Source organism: Megalobrama amblycephala, linkage group LG13 (assembly GCF_018812025.1).
Source record: "Megalobrama amblycephala isolate DHTTF-2021 linkage group LG13, ASM1881202v1, whole genome shotgun sequence".
NCBI lineage: Eukaryota > Metazoa > Chordata > Actinopteri > Cypriniformes > Xenocyprididae > Megalobrama > Megalobrama amblycephala.
Window position 1 is genome coordinate 29,846,740 of NC_063056.1, and position 18,681 is coordinate 29,865,420.

An 18,681-nucleotide genomic window follows, 5' to 3' on the forward strand; every position below is an offset into this window, starting at 1 on the left:
TGAATTTTCAGCAGCCATTTCTCAGTCTTTAGAAATCATTTTAATATGCTGATTTGGTGCTCAGGAAACATCTCTTATTATTAATGTTGTGCTGCTTTTTTTTTTTTTTTGTGTGTGTGTGGGGGGGGGGGGTGGAAACCATTATACCTTTTTACAGGATTCTCTGATAAACAGAAAGAACAGCATTTTTTTAAACATAAACATAAATGTCACTGTTGATCAATTGAAAATCTTACTGACCCCAAATTTTGAACGGTAGTTTATGTACTTTGAATGGTGTGTAATAAACCAAGCAAAAATATATAAATCTCAAATTTGGACCACTAAGCAACCACAGACAATAGAACCACTCAGCAAAGTGCAAAGAAACACTTAGAAAGCCTTAGCAACTGCATGACAAACCATGGAAACAACCCAGAAATGACCTAACATTGTGGCGGTGACTTTTGTATGGACAAGCCCTAGTTATAATTAATATCTAGCTATAGTTGTAGATTGAATGTAAAGTTAGCATCATCATCATTTTTTTTTTTTTTTCTTTCCACTTTGGCTCATTGCCTCTTTCATACAGAGCTGCAATTTAGAATAAAGTTTGTGTGAAATCGAAAATTTCTTCGTCCTCAGGGCCTTTGCTAAAGCACAGTGACTTTAGCTAGCACTGCACTCCTTTAGGGCTTGCTAATTGACTGTGCAGCTCTGCGTGTCCTCCTAATGTCCTAATGACTGCACTAGCCTTTATCTAAACTGTCTTGGCACAGATCAAGTTTAAAATGTCAAACAACTTTAATGAAAAAGCCAAAAAGGGTCAAATAAGGCCATTATTGTTGTGGAGGGAGTCAGAGTTAGCCTTGGATGATGGCTTACAGACACATCCATATACCTCTGGAATGGCCTGTGGTTTGTAAGGGTGATTTTCAGGGCATATATTCACACCTCTCTTCTGCTTAAAAGCTAGGAAAATGACATCCTTGTTAATGTTAGCTCCCTAAGCAGGTGCTCATTAATGTTCATTGATGTTTTCGAGGTGAACCTGACTGCCATCCTCATGTGGCATAAGGCTGTGTTTAAAGGGCTCAATGGAAATGACATGTTAGGCCTGGTCTATGTCTGTTCTTCTGGCTTGTTTCTGTCTCACATCTAACATGCACTAAAACAGAAGAGGATCCAAAATGAACAAACAGACTCAGTGCTGATCAGTCACCCAAGAGTATCTGCCTCCTTGCGTCAATGAGGCAAGTAGTGTAAGGGTAAATAATACATTTGGTCGATAAAAAGGGTTAGAAAGAAAGAGAACTTGTTTATGCGGGTCATTGTCTGGTTTACGTCAAACCTTGTTGTTTTGCAAAGCTGTCTCGGTTTGGATTATTTGCTGATGATGGTCATTCTGAAGGATAACTGTGGTCAGTGACGTCCGCTTCACGTGGCTTGGCCTGTAACAGAAGATGAATTCAGGGTGTAAGCGAGACCGAGTCCTTTGCGGTTGCGATGTTGAGTGTCTGGCCAGTACGCATGTTAACTGTTATCACCGTCACACTAGAGAAAATGTGTAGGATTTAAACTCAGTGGCGGCAGTCGAACAGATCATTTACTAACACTGTCAAATTGTCTGCTTCAGGGAGAGTAAACAACAAAGGCCCAATTTCACAAGCACGGCCATTACCAAGAGGCATATTCTAGAGCAGGGGATCTCAAACATTGGTCTGCAGATTAAAATAAAATTGATGATTTTTTTAAAACGTTATAATTAAATATAGATGAAAGAAAGAAAGAAAGAAAGAAAGAAAGAAAGAAAGAAAGAAAGAAAGAAAGAAAGAAAGAAAGAAAGAAAGAATGGAAACAACCACAGAAACCACCTAGCATTGTGGAGGTGACTTTTGTATGGGCAAGCACCAGTTAGCTATAGTTAGTATCTAGCTAGTCAGTAAAAGTATTATTTCAAGTAGGATGTAATATAAGCTAGTTTAAGTAGGCATTTAATATAAGCTTAAAACTGTAAGTAATTTTTTTAACCCCTTAGCATTCCTGTAAAATTTGCCTAAAATGCCTAAAAAAGGCATAGCCAAAGTAAATTGCATGCTGTTCTTGAACCATTTGGAGTATATGCATGGTTTTGGTCTCTTTTGAAAGGTATGTGTACCGTGGGCAGTACAGTGGAATGCTAACAGGTTCAGGAATTTGGTAGTTTCCTCCAGATTTTGGTGTGTCTTACCACATGTGACAGCAGATGTGTGAAGACAGCTACTTTGTACAAAAAATACAAGTAAAAAAAAAGTAGAGAGATATACAGTATGTGTCATCTGTCATGCATCAAGTACTTTAACAGAGATAATGTCAATGAGCGAGAGCAAACATTTGGATTTGTTTTTTAATGTTATCTCATCTTCATCGCCAATTGCCTCACTGCTTCCTCCGATAAGGCTCTTTCTCCCTTTCTTCCCGCCCTCTCTCTGCTGTTTTTTGCCTTATCTGATGTGACGAGAGCCAATCCTAAAAGGCAATACCAAATGCACATGTATATATTCTTCACTGCAGCTTTTTCATGTTGATACTGTGACTTTACAATAGAATCATAAGTGTTTTGTTAGGCAGACACCATCCCATCTTGTCCCTGGAACTTGTCAGACATTAATTTGAGCACTTCAGATTTGTCAAAACACAATATTTCATTGTCATATTAATTGAAATTTAGTCTAGCATAATCTAGTCAATGAAAATAAGATTATAATTGACGATACTGTGCAAATTTACCAAAACGTATGAAATTGTATGTTGCCAATGGCCTCCTTAGCCTCAAATGATATACAGTACACTCTGCTGGTGTTGTGTTTTCTGCTGACTGTAAATCAAATCTAGAGCTATCACTGTTCCTGGAGCTGCTCCAATGGCAGACTGATCTCCGTGTGCTGCTGTCTGTTAATCCATATGCTGCATTTTCACTCGCCACTCACCAGACCATGACGCATTACTTGGGAAAAGAAAAGTCTGTTTTACAGAAGTGTACCTTCAAAGATTAAAGAGGTCATGAAAATGTCAAAGTGAGCCATACAACATTACCGTACAGCATTATCATGCACCTATTCAGAAAGACAAATGTTCCAGTTTATGTTGTTTACTTGGATGTGTTCAGTGTAGACAGTCTCAAACAGTTGCGTCATGTCAAAAAATGTGCCCTGTGCAGATATGTTAGATGGGTTTATTATAAGCAAGACTCTCACATTTGCTCTAGACAGAGTGTTAGCTACACAATTGCTTACTCATGATACATAACAACACAGCTAAAAGTATTTCTAATATGTTGGGATTTTTATTCAAAGTAGCCTACTTTTACCTGTTGAGACATGCCTTCACAAGGACTCTTAAGAGCTGTATTTGTGATGTTTGAGTTGGGGGAGGTGCAACGTGCGAAAGGGGCCTTTGCAAAATATGCTTTATTTTTGTAATTCCGCTAGATGCCACTAGTGTCGCAGAAACTACATCCTTCACCTTTAAAGATTAGAAAAGCTACATATTACATAAACAGTACAGAGAATATTACATTCATCACAAGCCCAAAATGATGTCCAGTCAAGGCAGCCTCAGTATTAATCTGATAGAATCCATTTGTACTATGGAATGCATGATATGTTATTCCAGAACTATATTGTCAGCGAGTTATTGAATTTGTTGTATTATATAATAGTAACGGTGAGGTGGCAAGTAGCCATTGCCTCCTGTTGCCCAGGCAGACGTTTGACAGGCTGAGCTCTGGCTGGACCCCAGGAATAGGAAGGGCCTGGGTCAGTTTCCCAGCGGGAGGCACTGCCGGCCCGTTTAATGTGAAGTGGAGCGTGATGGGAGTTTGGTCAGAGGATTAGTGTTGTTGTCTCTGAAACTGCAGCGGGACGGGGGTCTGCGTGAACACGCCGCCCATGCCCCTGCAGCCTTGCTCCCTTTCAGTCTGGCTTCTCTGAAGTTAGACAAACATGCCATTGTGGCCTTGTCATTCCCCAAGAATCTCACAGACTGTTCTGAGAAGGACCGCCATATCCTTCAGATATAGATAGGACCAAAAGGCGACAAGATAGCTGCTTTGAAATATTTAAGAGCTGGCTTATGGTCACTAAAACAGTTATTTCCCTCATAGTATTGCAGGAAGACAGCCTGGCAGCATGTCTGCACTACTGGAAGTGACCGACAATGAGAAACGATTCAAACGAGTGAGGTTGTCTACGCTGCAAGCGACAAAGCTGCGTGTCATTTCAGAGTATTCACTATAATTGTGCAATCAGCAACAGTAAATGGCTGTTAGTTAGTATGTTAGTATTGCTACAATATCATGGATAGAAACAAAGAATATTAACATAAGGCCAGAGACCAGAAATATCATGAGCTGGCTCCGAGTGAAGACAGAAGTTATTTAAATATACTGTAAAATGAATGACATTTGTTATACGCTATTCACGCATATAATAATTTTGCTTACAAATATTATATTTCAGTTGAACAGGAGAAATAATGTGGCTGGATTTGTTCTGCAGTGTGTCAAAAATAGACAACAAGTGTCCAACAACTGAATTTGCGTTATGACATGCTGTTATGTGGCGCTAAAGATACTTCCAGTGTTGATAATTTCATTTTTTACATAAAATGTTTGTGTATCGGACGTAGGCCGGTGGGAGCTGTGTGTGTAAACCTCACTCCCCTGATCTCAAGAGGCGCTCTAGCGACTGGCACTAGAGACTGTGGTCTTAAGCTTCCTTGTTAGAGGGCCCGACTCCCATGTCGGCAGACCCGGGTTCGAGTCCCGCTTAGAGCGGGCGGTTCAAACAGGAGGGATTACATTTGTGTATTTATGTCCTTTCAGAAGAGCGTTTCCATGAATGTAACAAAATAAATAATGATTAAAAAAATGCAATTTAAATGCAATTTTTTAAAATAATTTAAAAAATCTTACATAAAACAAATTTATCTGAATAATAACAACTGCAACTTGTCAGTGGATTCCTTATGGTTCTGTACAAAATACCACATTAGATTTCAACCAAAAGCAGCTCTGACTTTGTAAGTAAAGGGAAAGGTCTTAATTCATTTTCCCAGCTTCTGGATTGAATCACATCTGGACGTCTAGCCCTGGGGTCACAGATGACATCATGCCCTCCACCTTAGTCCAAACTGCCCATTTACTCTCATGTTGCTCTCATGATGTTTTAGAAACTAAGCACAGAAAGGAAGTAATAACAACCCCCACCCTAGACAACATAAGTATTTATATATCATCTGAGTTGGAATAATATTTCCCTCCGTACAGTGACGGACTCGATCCTACCTCATCTTTAATGATTACCAGGAGGCGAGTTATTCTAACTAAAGCTCACGTCTCCCCAGAGACCGTAAACACACTTGTAGTCAAGCTGCAGAACCGCTATTGTTGACGTTATTTGGGTGAACGATGAGGCCTTCGAAACTCTGTTGGTGATCCTTCCTGGCATGTGCAAACAGCCCGTCCTGTGTTTAGATGAAATTTAAAGTGAAATTTAGCATATGCTTGCCAAATCAAAGAAAAAAGATGCATGGATCTGTCGACTTTCATTATAAGAAACATAGTTTCTCCACGTACATTTAAAAGATGTTTATCAGACCTCCATAACTTCTTTTTATAACATGCTACATTTAGCATTAAGCCTGGTTTCATTTCTGCTTCTTTCAGTCTAAAAAGTTGCCAGGAAGTGAGAGCCATTAGCTCTGGAGATCTGAAGCAAGATGAAGAAAGTAGATGGTGGTTGTGGGATGGATCCCAGGTGTTCGCACACCTGCACAAAAGCTGTCTTTACCCGCTTTTACATGTTTTTCCTGTTACTTGTCGTCAAATGGCATGCTGTTATCATTTACTAAAACTTAAGCTATTAAAAAAGTTTTTTGTTAATTGAAATAAAGCTGAAATAAAAATGAAATATAAATTTTAGATGAAAAACTTTTAAACAAAAAATACTTTTTTTTTTTTTTAAATTGAAATTATTTAGAAATTAAAAAAAAAATAATTAATTAGAGTCATTAATTAGAGTCTCAAATCACATATACATAAAAAATACACAAAATACATTTTATATATATATATATATATATATATATATATATATATATATATATATATATATATATATATAATAAATCAGCCAATGTCAAAAGTAAATAACCAAAATCAAAATGTCAAAAGTAAATAATAGTACAAAGTACAAAAAATTAAACAAATTAAAATGAAAACTGAAAATATAAAAATAAAAGCCGTTCTAAAATAGCATTGATTGGGCGTATCATAGTATAATGACAATAAAGAGTCAATAAAAGGAAAAAATCTTTTGAAAAATCTACTATATAATGTGTGCCAATTTCTTATAAATGTAGATTTAATTTAATTTTGAAAACATATAGTATTTAAGACAATTTTTTATTTAATGACTCTAAAACGTCATGTGGTGTAACCGTCAAGTAATAATATATATTTCTCTTCAGAATCAATCTCTTTTTAAACGTATTTTTCAAGGAGAAAAGTAATTTTTTACAACATATTATAAATTATTAATTCATAAGAACTATTACATTTTTTTCTTGTATCTACAAAGCCAAATTATTTGTTAAAAGAGAATATGCATTTTTTTAATATACTTTTGAATAAATTAATGACTAGGACAAAAAAAAAGTGTGTCATGTCATTGTGTGTCAAACACAGAACCATGATACCCTTGATGGGAATGGAGAAGGTTCATATTCTCTCAAACGCAGGTCTGTAATGATGTAAACCAGGGGCAGCCTCAGGCCACGGGAGCCTTTAACATGAGCACTCCCTAATTTACGAGCAGATTCAGGGCAAAGAAGCTTTTAGAGCAGCTCTCAGCTGAGGGTAAGTGGTATCATCGTAGTAAAAGAGTGTCAGCTGATTATTTATGAAGCTTCAGGAGGTGCATTGCCCTTTTTTTATCTTGGCCTTTCACACCCACGATCATTTGAGCCTTTTGTCTTGCCAGGGGAAAGAGGAAAGATGAAACACGGTGGTTGATATCTTTCATCTCACATCCCGTGATTACAACCTCCCTGTGGGCGTGTGTAAGACAGGCAGCGCAAATAGATTCATTATTTCGGCGGTGGCTGATTATTATTATTAGCTGGGTGGAAACTGATACACTGGGCTTGTCTCTGCCAGGGAGGCCTATCACTTATCATAAGGCTTTCCTCCAACGTCTCAGTAATGTTTTGGCAACCTGATAGCGTTGCCGCAACTCTGTAACAATATTATTCCGTGACGGGCACTCGCAGGGCCGTACGCTCACATTAAGGTCAACCTGGTGTTTTTATTACGTTGTTGGTTTATGTGTGTACTGTAAATTTTAACACCTCGCATTGTGAACATAGGGTATGTTATTGTACCGAATGTGAACAAATCTGATCCGTACTCCCCTATGAAGATTGTGTGATGTAAGACAGGCATTACAAAATAAAAAAAACATCTGTGTTGTTTTGGTTCAGCGCTTGTTCTTTCAAAAAAATTAAGAGTTCTTGTCACTTTTGCTCTAAACACTCTCCCTAGGTGGTCTACGCATCCAAGGCAGAAGTGTTTATTCACAAATATTTGCTGGTGAAGCATGCAAATGTGCAGACCTCCAACAGAATGAGTTTTTTTTTCCAAACAAGAGTATAGTCTTACCTATGTGATCTTGTAGACATTTTAATGCGTCATGCAGTTTTTTCTGCACATCGATGCCAAAGCGAGAAAGCCTGGGTTAGGTGCAAACTCCAGGAATTTGATAAAACCTATAGAGAGGAAATCAATGAAAAATTACATATTTAACTGAAAGGTAAAGCTTTATCTGCTTATTTGGCCTTATGTGCAAGCAAGTACCGTTTACCTTTAAAACAATGTAAGTAGTTTTGGATAAAAGCCTCTGCTAAATGCATGAATGTAAAATGAAATATTAATTAGGCGATGTAATATTGTGAAAGATTATTACAAATCAAAATAACTATTTTCTAAATTGAAGGGGTGGATTCTGGAATCCACTGCTGCTTCAATATCTTTAAATTATTAATCAACATTTTTCTAAATATTAAATTATTTGAATGACTTCTTCAACTTATGTTAAAGCATTTATTTTCCTTTTCATCCTTCAAACACTAGAAAATAATTTTGAATACTGTCTACCTCTCACTAAGAGAAAAGTACAACTTATCAGTATGTTTTGGGAAAGTTTCCTGTTTAGAGCAGAGCTCAGATCAACTTCAACCTTGAAGAAGCTGTGAATCATGTGTATCTGTGCGCTAAGTGTTCTGTGCAGGTCCTTTGTACTGGTGGACAACTGGCACTCTGCTTGAGACCAGCAGATGCCATGTCATGACCCTAAAAGGACATCCAGTACCTAAATCCAGGGTCCCCTCGTCAACATCCTGACGAATGGAGATGCGCTTCTGGCTATCTGTCCATATGTGGAAGATTACTAATTTTGTCTATTTTTCTTAGCCAATCAGAATCATTCAACCTGAAGTAATGACGTAGTTAGTAGATTCTGTTAGAGTATAATTGTTGTGGAAATGTGAATGTATGCAGAGCGGCCTGTATACGAACTCCTTGTGAGACTTAAAGCTGGCTTCTGCTGATGAAACTGCATTCTATTCTTCAGTAAAATTTATTTTTTTAAACTCTGTCTTCATTCATCATATCTGGTCTTTTGGGTCTTTAAAGGTGCCCTAGATTCAAAAATTGAATTTACCTCGGCATAGTTGAATAACAAGAGTTCAGTACATGGAAAAGACATACAGACATACCATTTCTCCAGACTCCAGTGTCACGTGATCCTTTAGAAAACATTCTAATATGTGATTTGGTGCTTAAGAAACATTTCTAATCATTGTCACAGTTGATAACGGTTGTGCTGCTTAATATTTTTTTGAAAACTATGATCATTTTTTTTCAATATTCTTTGATGAATAGAAAGTTCAAAAGAAGAGCATTTATTTGAAATAGAAATTTGTAACATTATAAATGTCTTTACTGTTATTTTTGATCAATTAAATGCGTTCTTGCTGAATCAAAGTATGAATTTCTTTTAATAAATTGAATGGTAGCGTAAGGTGACAAATCAATATTAATACATCTATCAGTCTGATATGTGAACATTAAATTATGATTTAATGTTTGCCTAATTAAGTAGTCCTAAATAATTTGCTGAAAGGCTAGCCATGTTAGGGGCAGTTCACACAGGTCGTGATCTTGCTTTCAAAAACAGCAAAATGCAGACACAACAGATTGAAAAAAAAGGCCTTGAGATGCATTTTTAAGTTAAAACTACTTTTATCTTGCTACAGTATCTTAAAAACACAGCCATCACAGTGTGAGATGGTGATAAAAAAAAATTGAAAAGCATAGGTCAAAGTCATCTTTGCTCGGTGGCCAAGCAAAACAAAGTTGTTAAAACAATGATTATTTCTCAAAATGAGAATTGAGAAATTGAAGCTCTGCTACAGCTGCGCTGCCACGTCACATGCAGCATAGAGTTGTGCGCTTGCTAAAATTCCAGCTTCCTCCCTCTCATTTCCCAGCTATCATCACAGAGCTATAAAACTTAATAGACGTTTTGCACAGTGCCTCATGACAGATCTGCCTGTATGTGTTTGTTAGTGTCTCTTTCTCTCAGTATGATGCAGCTGTGATTGAAGCCTCACCTCTCTATATCTTCCTTGTGTGTTACAGGGACTGACTCGGATTAGGAGCAACATGAGCGAGCGCTTTGACTGTGACAACTGCAAGGAGTCCCTGTACGGCAGGAAGTACATCCAGGCGGAGGACAACCCTTACTGCATCCCATGCTATGACAGCCTGTTCGCCAACACCTGTGATGAGTGCAAAGAGCTGATTGGCCATGATTCACGAGTGAGTTGCACTAATAAAAGGGATAGTTCTCCTAATGTACACACCCTTTTGTCATTCCAAACCTGTATGACTTTATATCTCCTGTGGAACACAATAGAAGATATTTTGCAGAATGTTTAAGCTGCTCTTTTAAATACAATGAAAATTAGGGGTGGAATCCATAGACACCTCATGATTCGATTCGATTCTGAGAATCATGTTCCGATTCTAAAATGATTCTTGAGTTACATTTTATTCTTATTAATTTAACACGTTTACTGAATATCAAATTTAAGCAAAATTTCGCAGACAAAAAGGCCCCTGTCCGTTGTCAGTAGTTTAGCAATAGTGTATGAAGCACAGCTCACACATCGCAAAGAATCTGAGTGACCAACCTGAACCCGATGCGAAATATGCGTGAGTAAATCTTTGGCCCTCACACAAAATTCAGGATTGTATGATTCATATTGGAATGACTGGATGTTGCCTGCAAAATTTCACCAAACAAATGTGTCCAGTAAATTTGACCAGACCTTTAGACCACCAAAATGTATATTTTTGAGTGAACAATTCCCTAAAAAAGACGTGCTAGTACTGTCTGGTTCACTTTATACAGCAAAATGTTGATTTTACCGGAGCTTTCCATGGTGGTTGGAAAAAAATTTAGACTCAATTAGACTGTGAAAGCTTTTTTATGTGGTTTCAGCCTGAAACTGTCCGTTTAGCAGTTCTTTTGAGAGTGGCATTTATTGTCCAATTAGAAATGTCATTCAACTTTAGTCAGGGCAGCAATGTTAAAAACCTAAGGCGAAACATTAGCAACCAATTGAGTCTTTAATCCTTCCTTTTGAGGGTAACTAATCCCATCTAAATTAAATAAAAACCAAACAATGCAGTTAATATGGCACCGTAGTAAACTGCCCACAGGAAATCAGGAATCTGTGCACAAACAGACAAAAGTTCTGATGACAATGAGGGACAACAGATGTTAAATAAAGTCGCTGTTTGTCTTGGCCATTGGCTGCACAGGTCATACATTTCCCCATCCCTGTCTTATTACTATGTGTTTACATATTTTACATGAAGAGTCAACCCAGACGCCATGTTCTCCACACACACACACACACACACACACACACACACACACACACACACACACACACACACACACACACAAAACATAACTAGATGCACATGTGCTAGCATTTGAAATGCTGTTTCATTGCCATTACGTGAGATCTTAATCAGAAATGTACTTGGGATTGAGGAAAAGCTGTTTAATTTGTGGCCTCTTTTTACTTTTTTCTTATAACAAGGCTAATCTGTTAGTATGTCAAACTTGTCTTTAACAATAACCACACATTTTTAATATTTTAATATGGAGACAACAGTGCACCCTCTGCTGTTAGCTCATGTTTGTACATTCATTGACATAACATTTATGCGTTTGGAAGACGCTTTTATCCAAAGCGGCTTGCATTGCATTCAAGGTACACATTTACGTGTTTATCCGTGGGAATCAAACCCATGATCTTGGCATTGTTAGCACCGTGCAGTTCAGTTTGAGTTGCAGGAAAGCTAGTGAAAACCTGTTGGTTTAAAGGGAGAGTTCACCTTAAAAATTACAAATTTATCTCGACATTGTCATTGGAACACAAAATTACGTTCTTCAGCATTTTTCTTTTTGTGTTCCAAGGAGGAAAGAACATCATATGATTTTTACATGAACTATCCCTTAAAATGTTCTTTAACATGCCTTTGTTGTGTCTGTGTGATTCAGGAGCTTTTTTACGAGGACCGTCACTACCACGAACACTGCTTCCGCTGTTTCCGCTGCGACCGTTCGCTGGCCGACGAGCCCTTCACCAGCCAGGACGATGCTCTTCTGTGCAACGACTGCTACTGCAACGAGTTCTCCTCCAAATGTGTGGCCTGCGATAAAACCGTCATGCCTGGTATAAATGACATCAGCACACCACAGACCCCATTGGTCATAACTCATGTCATTACCTGATATGTCCTGTTCAGACTGGTCTCAAGTCTAGTCCCTTTCTTCACACTCTGGCACCGCTCCTTTAGTTTGTTCTCAATCCTGTTGTGTAAGACTGCAAGTCTTCACACTTCTTAAACAGACTGCTTTTCATGACCACAAGTATGCAGGTAACATTAGATTCACAAACATGAAGGAGCCAAAACAGAGAAAGGGGGAAAGTTGCAAAGTTCTGCCAAAGCAAATCCAAAGTACTAGCTGCAAATAGAGAGAAGTGAGAGAGCGGTGAGGACCAGGTTAGATGTGACAAAATAATTGCCAGTCTGCCTGGCTTGCTGTCTCTCAGCCAAATCATTGCGCATGGCTGCCGTCCAAACCTCTGATGATAGGAGGAGATAAGCCAGTAAAATATTTCAGCAAGGCTGCATCCATCTGAAAAGTAGGTAACAATTCCAGGAGGTTACGTATGTTCTTTCACAAGGCTTGCAAGGTGAGCCCTATTTTGAAAGACCTTTACGTATTTTTATAGTGCCTGGAAGGCATTGATATTCCATAAAACCCAAGAATGAAACTTATGCAACAAAACTGACAGATTTATATTCAATATTTCAAATTATGTTCTCTGAACTTGAGCTATGAACTTTATATTTATTAAAAAAATCCTGAAATAGTTTTACAGTTTCCACAAAATTATTAAGCAAGCACAATTGTTTTAAACATTGATAATAATAAGAAATAATTATTGAACACCAAATCAGCATGTTATTATTTCTAAAGGATCATGTGACACTGAAGACAGCTACATCAAATGAAAAAAAAAATGAAAATACATTAATATAAAAAACATTTTAAATATAAATTTTTAAATATTAATATTTTGTAATAGTATTTCTTAACATTACTGTTTTCCTTTTTTTTCTTTTTGATTAAATAGATGCAGCATTGGTGAGAATAAGAGACTACTTGTAAAAACATTAAAGAATTTTACCAACTTCTGAAATGTAGTATAATTCCATTTAAACTTTGTTTTGTAGGTCATTTTAGTCTCATGTGTGTTAGTCTTTGGTTTTTGTAATTTTACACTGAAAAATTCCCATTGACTTCCATGTTCAGCACTGAAAATATAACCAATGGTGATGTCATCATATTATTTGAATACTGAATTGTGAGTGATCTTCTTCCTGACATTTATTTGCATATTGATTTGGAGTTGGTTTTCTTTCCTGCACCAATTTAACCATATAAAGTCGCCTTTAGATTGTATTTTTAACACTTATTTTGCTGGCTTGCAAGCACTGCTATAGAGTGGTGCAGGGATGATGTCAGAACCCGGAAGGCTACTTCGCCGCTGGTTCATTCCATATTTTCCTATGGAGATTTATAATGGGGTTTTTCAATTTATGAATGAAATTAAGCCTGTGGTAAACATGACTTGGCGATACTTTGACGTTTTGTTCTACAGCGTAAACTGCACACGCTCACACCCCAAACGTTATCTAGTTACTTAGTAGAAACATATGTTTTTAAAAATAAACATAACTGCTTAAAAATTCACATTTTTTGTATGGGTGTGTGTAATTTACGTTGTAGAACAAAACATCAAAGTACTGTCAAGTTATGTTTACCACATGCTTTATTTTACTCATGAATTGAAAACCCCATTATAAAACCCCATAGGAAAATCTCGAAGGAACTGGTGGCAAATTAGTCCTCCAGGTTCTGACGTCATCCCTGCACCACTCGTATTTCCTCCTGAAAACGTAAATCAAGTTGCTATTGACATTAAAATCTGTGGCTCTTATTTTAAATCCAGTGAACAAATCAAACTGTATTACAACCTCCAAAAGTTGCCAAACCAAAAACAAGAAGATATAAAACATATTCCACCACAATTTTAGGCAGAGGAACACATTGTTAGTGGTTAGGACCTCTGTTTGTGATGTGCAGATGACAAGGGAAAGAGAAAAGGATGGAGGGCTCTGTTTCACAGATTATACTTTGCTTTGATGAATGTGGTGACACATATTTTGGGGTTTTGAACTTGATATTTCTTCTACGTCTTTCATTATCCAGGGGTTTACGACCTTTATCTTTTGCTCTCTGTGTAAAGCTTTGGTGATTTTGACAGTGGGGCCTCTTTGAGTAGGTTTTCTACAGGGCTTTTGATCTGGTTAACGTGTGAAACGTTTAGTGGATTATGAGCGTCAACCTTTAACCTTCTAATCAGTTAATGAGCTTTGACTGTCTGATTATCATTTTGTCACTTAGAAAGCTCAAATTCGTCTTTTGTAGGGAAATAAGTAGTCTCAGTCGAGATCTCTTAAGAAACATGCAGTTGTCTTTCAAACTGGGCGAAATGACTGTTAGTGACATGCTCATCAGCAGGTCGCACAATGGGATGCTGCAAAGAATATATGCAATTATGATGGGCCTCCACTTCTGTTAAGCTTCCTTGGTGATCCTAATGGAAAGACTCTTTTATTATAGAATGAGAAATTTCTCTTTCCCACCAAAATGGCGCTAATACTTAACTGGGAGATCTGAAATGTATCAGAACACTGATGTTTCCCCTGACTTGAGGACCAGACAATGGCGTAACTGTCTGATCATGTTACTTAGTAATCAGTGGACACAAATAAACAAAGTGCATCATGGTCTTTGTTACTGTCCAACACTGCCTAGAAGTAGGACAAAGTATTTTTACTATGTTACTGTACTTAAGTACATTTTTTAAGTATCTGTACTGTATTGGAGTATTTTTATTTTGGAAAACTTTTACTTTACTTCACTAGATTCCAAAGCATATTATTGTAATTCTTACTCTACTACATTTCATAAAAACATGTAGGTCCTTGTTATTTTGAAATGAAGAAATCATCACCTGCTCAGAGATGCGATAGTGGTGTCCGATTTGTGAACAAGCTGATTCATTTCAATCAACCTGTTAAATCGGGTCACAAATTTCACTAAATGATTCATTTGTGAATTAGACTGATCTGATTGCATCTGTTCTCGAGTCAACAGCTCACTGATTCAAATGATACGAGTGAGTCTTCAGTACTGAATTCAAGTCTATATATTTATTAATCGATTCACAGCCCTAGTTATTGTATGTTTAAAGTTACTTTACCAACAAAAGTTATAGATCTTGTAGCAGCACTGTGGTCTGTGCAGGAAATTGTTTGTTTTAAAGGCTTCCTTTTTTTCTCTCTCTCTCACAGGAACCAGGAAGCTTGAGTATGCTGGCTCCACATGGCATGAGGGCTGTTTCATTTGCAACAGCTGTCAACAGCCAATAGGCTCCAAGTCCTTTATCCCCGATAAAGATGACCACTATTGCGTACCCTGCTATGAGAACAAGTTTGCACCACGCTGTACTCGATGTAAACAGGTCAGTGGTGGGATTTTACTAGCCTCTTTGCCTGAAATGCGTAACCATGTGTTCCCCATCAGTCCACGCACACATTCCTTCACAAAAAGTCAGAATTCTGACCTCATTCCTCCTTCCTGTTGCATATCAGACGTCTTGCTAGTCACTGATTAACTCTGGCTGTCAATTTCACATCCTGCCTTGACAGACCACCATCTGTTTGGAGTCTTGGCTCTATTGTGCAGTGACCTACAAAAAACACATTTATTTCTCTCATAGATAATAGATAATCATAGATAGGATGTGCAAAACTATGTTTTTTTTTAATATCGGTATAATTAGGCAGGTTTTGAGTTCGCCTCACCCTGATTGGATAAGTTAACGGGTAGATGGTATACGTAAGCAATATGTAAGCAATAAGTTATACGTAATCTTCGCGTCGTGCCTAACAGTGGCCTTCATCTGTGACTTGTTCACGATACAACACAGCCTCTTGTACCTTATTGCTTATGTATACCATCTAGCTGTTAACTTATCCAATCAGGGTGAGGTGAACTCAAAACCGGACTAATTAAAAGGGTTACCACACAATACAAATATTAAAATATTAAGGCCAAAAATATGTATCAAAATATGTATGCAACTTTCATGAAGTAAACTTTCAATAAAAGCCTTCCTTCCGCCGGAAAAAATAGTCCCTGACCATGAACAGCAACAGAAGTTACATTATTACGCCATTAGATGGCGGCAAAGACTGTCTTTTATGAGTGTGTCAGTCAGTATCGAAGACTTTTACATTGAAAAGACTGAATTGTTGTGAACACGGAACAAGACGCAACTGACAAATGCTTTGACTAGCGCTGTCAGTCACGGGAAAATCCCTTAATTATTAAAAGGACAAGATAATACATCGGACATTTAAACAGATTTTTTTTATTATGAACATAGGACTGACCTGAAGGAAAATGCTAAATCTGAATGCAGGTAATAAACTCGCTCACTCGATATATTTCTCACAATACTCTTCTACATAATACAGTAAGCTTCAATGAACAATATCAATTGAGAACATACAGTTTATGTTGCTAAGAGTGGTTGCTAAGGGCGTTGTGTAGTGATACACAGAACCGTTGGGTGACGCAGTCATAGCCGTGATTTATCGTGAATAAAACACAGCTGTTGACCAATCAGAATCAAGGACAGGAACTAACCGTTTTATAAAAAGGAATAAAACTGTACGCTATGTTTCTTCTAAATATGTAAGGCTGTTGCGGTGGTGCTTTAATCTTGGTACTTCAAATCTAGTTAAAACTACTTAACTTAAATTGTTGGACAACTATTATGACCCATCCCTATCATACAATTGCTACATATTATATGAATGTACACTCTCTAGATGTTTTATGCCTAGCAAACAATGGATATAAAGAAGTTTGGTAAATGCTAAATATTGTAAATGCATTTGAATGTCATACCTTAAGCTTGTTCTGACAGGTTGCTGTTTATGTCTCTGATGAACTCTCTCCACTTCAGGCCTTGGCTAAAGGTGGTGTTACCTATAGAGATGAGCCGTGGCATAAGGAGTGCTTTGTGTGCACAAGTTGTAAAGTCCAACTAGCTGGCCAGCACTTCACCTCCCGGGATGATAGCCCATACTGCCTCAAATGTTTTGGCAACCTGTACGCTAAGAAGTGTGAAGCCTGCAACAAACCCATTACAGGTAAAATATGAAGGGATGTTTTAAAAACTGATGGGGAGTTTTGGGGGTCGGGGATTAGAGATGTGTTCACTTAGATGTCGTGAAATGATCGCGTCATGAACTCATTTGACGAAAAGTTACAGACATCTTACATAATTTTTATTTCCTTTTAGGCTTTGGTGGTGGAAAGTACATCTCGTTCGAGGAACGGCAATGGCACCAACCCTGCTTCACCTGCTCTCGATGCTCCGTGTCTCTGGTGGGTGCCGGCTTCTTCCCCGAGCAAGATGAGATCCTCTGTCGCAATTGCAACAGCAACCTATAGAACGCAGCACCCATCCACACACCGTACTTCCATACACTCGCATACGTCTCTATTTTACACTGCTGTGCCCTCACCTGAGAACTTCCTGTCTCAATTTAAGCCCATGCTGATACTGCTGTTTGAGATCACAGCAAACCAGCAACACACAATTGTCTCAGCTTCACCAAAATACTCCAAGAATAGGCTTGCTGGTTTACGACCGGATAAAAGAAAACTTTTAAAAGATGCACCAAAGATTGCTGTTGAGACTTGAAAGCCATGCAACGTTGAGTCCCTACTAATCCAGAATCAACACTATATTAATGATGTAGGTCTCTATGCACACATAAAAATATCTGATCTGCCTACTAGTTATTCCCATCTTTATTTTTCCTGGCCAGCCAAAGCTGTTATTAGGCTGGTAATGGTCATTAATGGGTGGATGTAGTCTGTGTTTGCAGCCTGTGAAAGAACTCAAACAGATTCCTTCATAAACACCCAAAGGTCAAAGGTTTGGTGTTCTGTTAAAGTGACAACGCCCATTTAGAATTGTTCCAATCACTCTTGTGCCAAGCAAAGTGTAAGAACATGAATAAATGCATAACTTATTTTGCGTTTTGGGTACAATAAAAGTTACATTTTGAGAAGCAGCTACCCAAAGCTGAACATCTAGCTTTTACACACCATGTATGTCACATAAATATGTATGTGACTATTGAATGCTGTAGTTAGTGAGCACATTTTCTAAAACTTCACTAAAACCGTTTTGTATCTAAGCAGAATGAGTTCTCTTGATGCATTGCACATGCATTCAAAACAGTGGAGAGTCTTCCAAAATGCATAGAAATGTCAGAAAAAATAACAGCTGAAATGTTTCTGCGGTTCAGATATGAGTGGGAAAATGAAGTTTGAAATGCATTTTGAATACAGGTGGAAGACAGACTTGCATTTGCACTACTATAGCTTGAATTATCTATAGAAGCACAGAAACTTCAAGATAAAGCACGCATTACACTGTATATACACAAATTACATACTATTTCTGTTCACTTCCTGTTTTTAGTTGTTTGATAATTCATTTGTCTACATTATGACCTCTACATTCAGAATTTCTTAAATCTTTTTTAAACATGTCTTTGTGTTAAGAATGAATGCAATTAAACAATATTTGTGTCAGTATGTCACAAACGATAGTATGCATGTTGTCAAACTTTGACAAATTGAGACAGTAAGTGTTATTTTTTTAATGCCAATTTTACTAGTTTTACCCTCTGAATATTTCTAAATGTATAAGTATATATTCACTTTGAGCTTTAATGCAGGAGAGAAAGAGTTGGCTAATGTGCATTTAATGAAAATGATTCAAGTGATACAAGCTTTTGTAAGTTTGAGGTGTGGTTAAAAAAAAAACATTTCATTTTTTAAAAATAATTAAAAAAAT

The 18,681-nt window shown here is 37.4% G+C and overlaps 1 protein-coding gene across 1 annotated transcript in view; it reads left to right on the forward strand.

Moving 5' to 3' along the window:
* fhl3a (four and a half LIM domains 3a) overlaps positions 1-18,383 on the forward strand; it is a 40,566-nt gene extending 22,183 nt beyond the window's left edge. The window contains exons 3-7 of the mRNA XM_048153118.1: positions 9,719-9,898; positions 11,658-11,832; positions 15,089-15,258; positions 16,771-16,957; positions 17,110-18,383. Coding sequence (XP_048009075.1) covers positions 9,743-9,898; positions 11,658-11,832; positions 15,089-15,258; positions 16,771-16,957; positions 17,110-17,261 — 840 coding nt within the window. The 5' untranslated portion in view covers positions 9,719-9,742 and the 3' untranslated portion in view covers positions 17,262-18,383. The remainder of the gene's footprint in view (positions 1-9,718; positions 9,899-11,657; positions 11,833-15,088; positions 15,259-16,770; positions 16,958-17,109) is intronic.
* Positions 18,384-18,681: the final 298 nt, after the last annotated feature.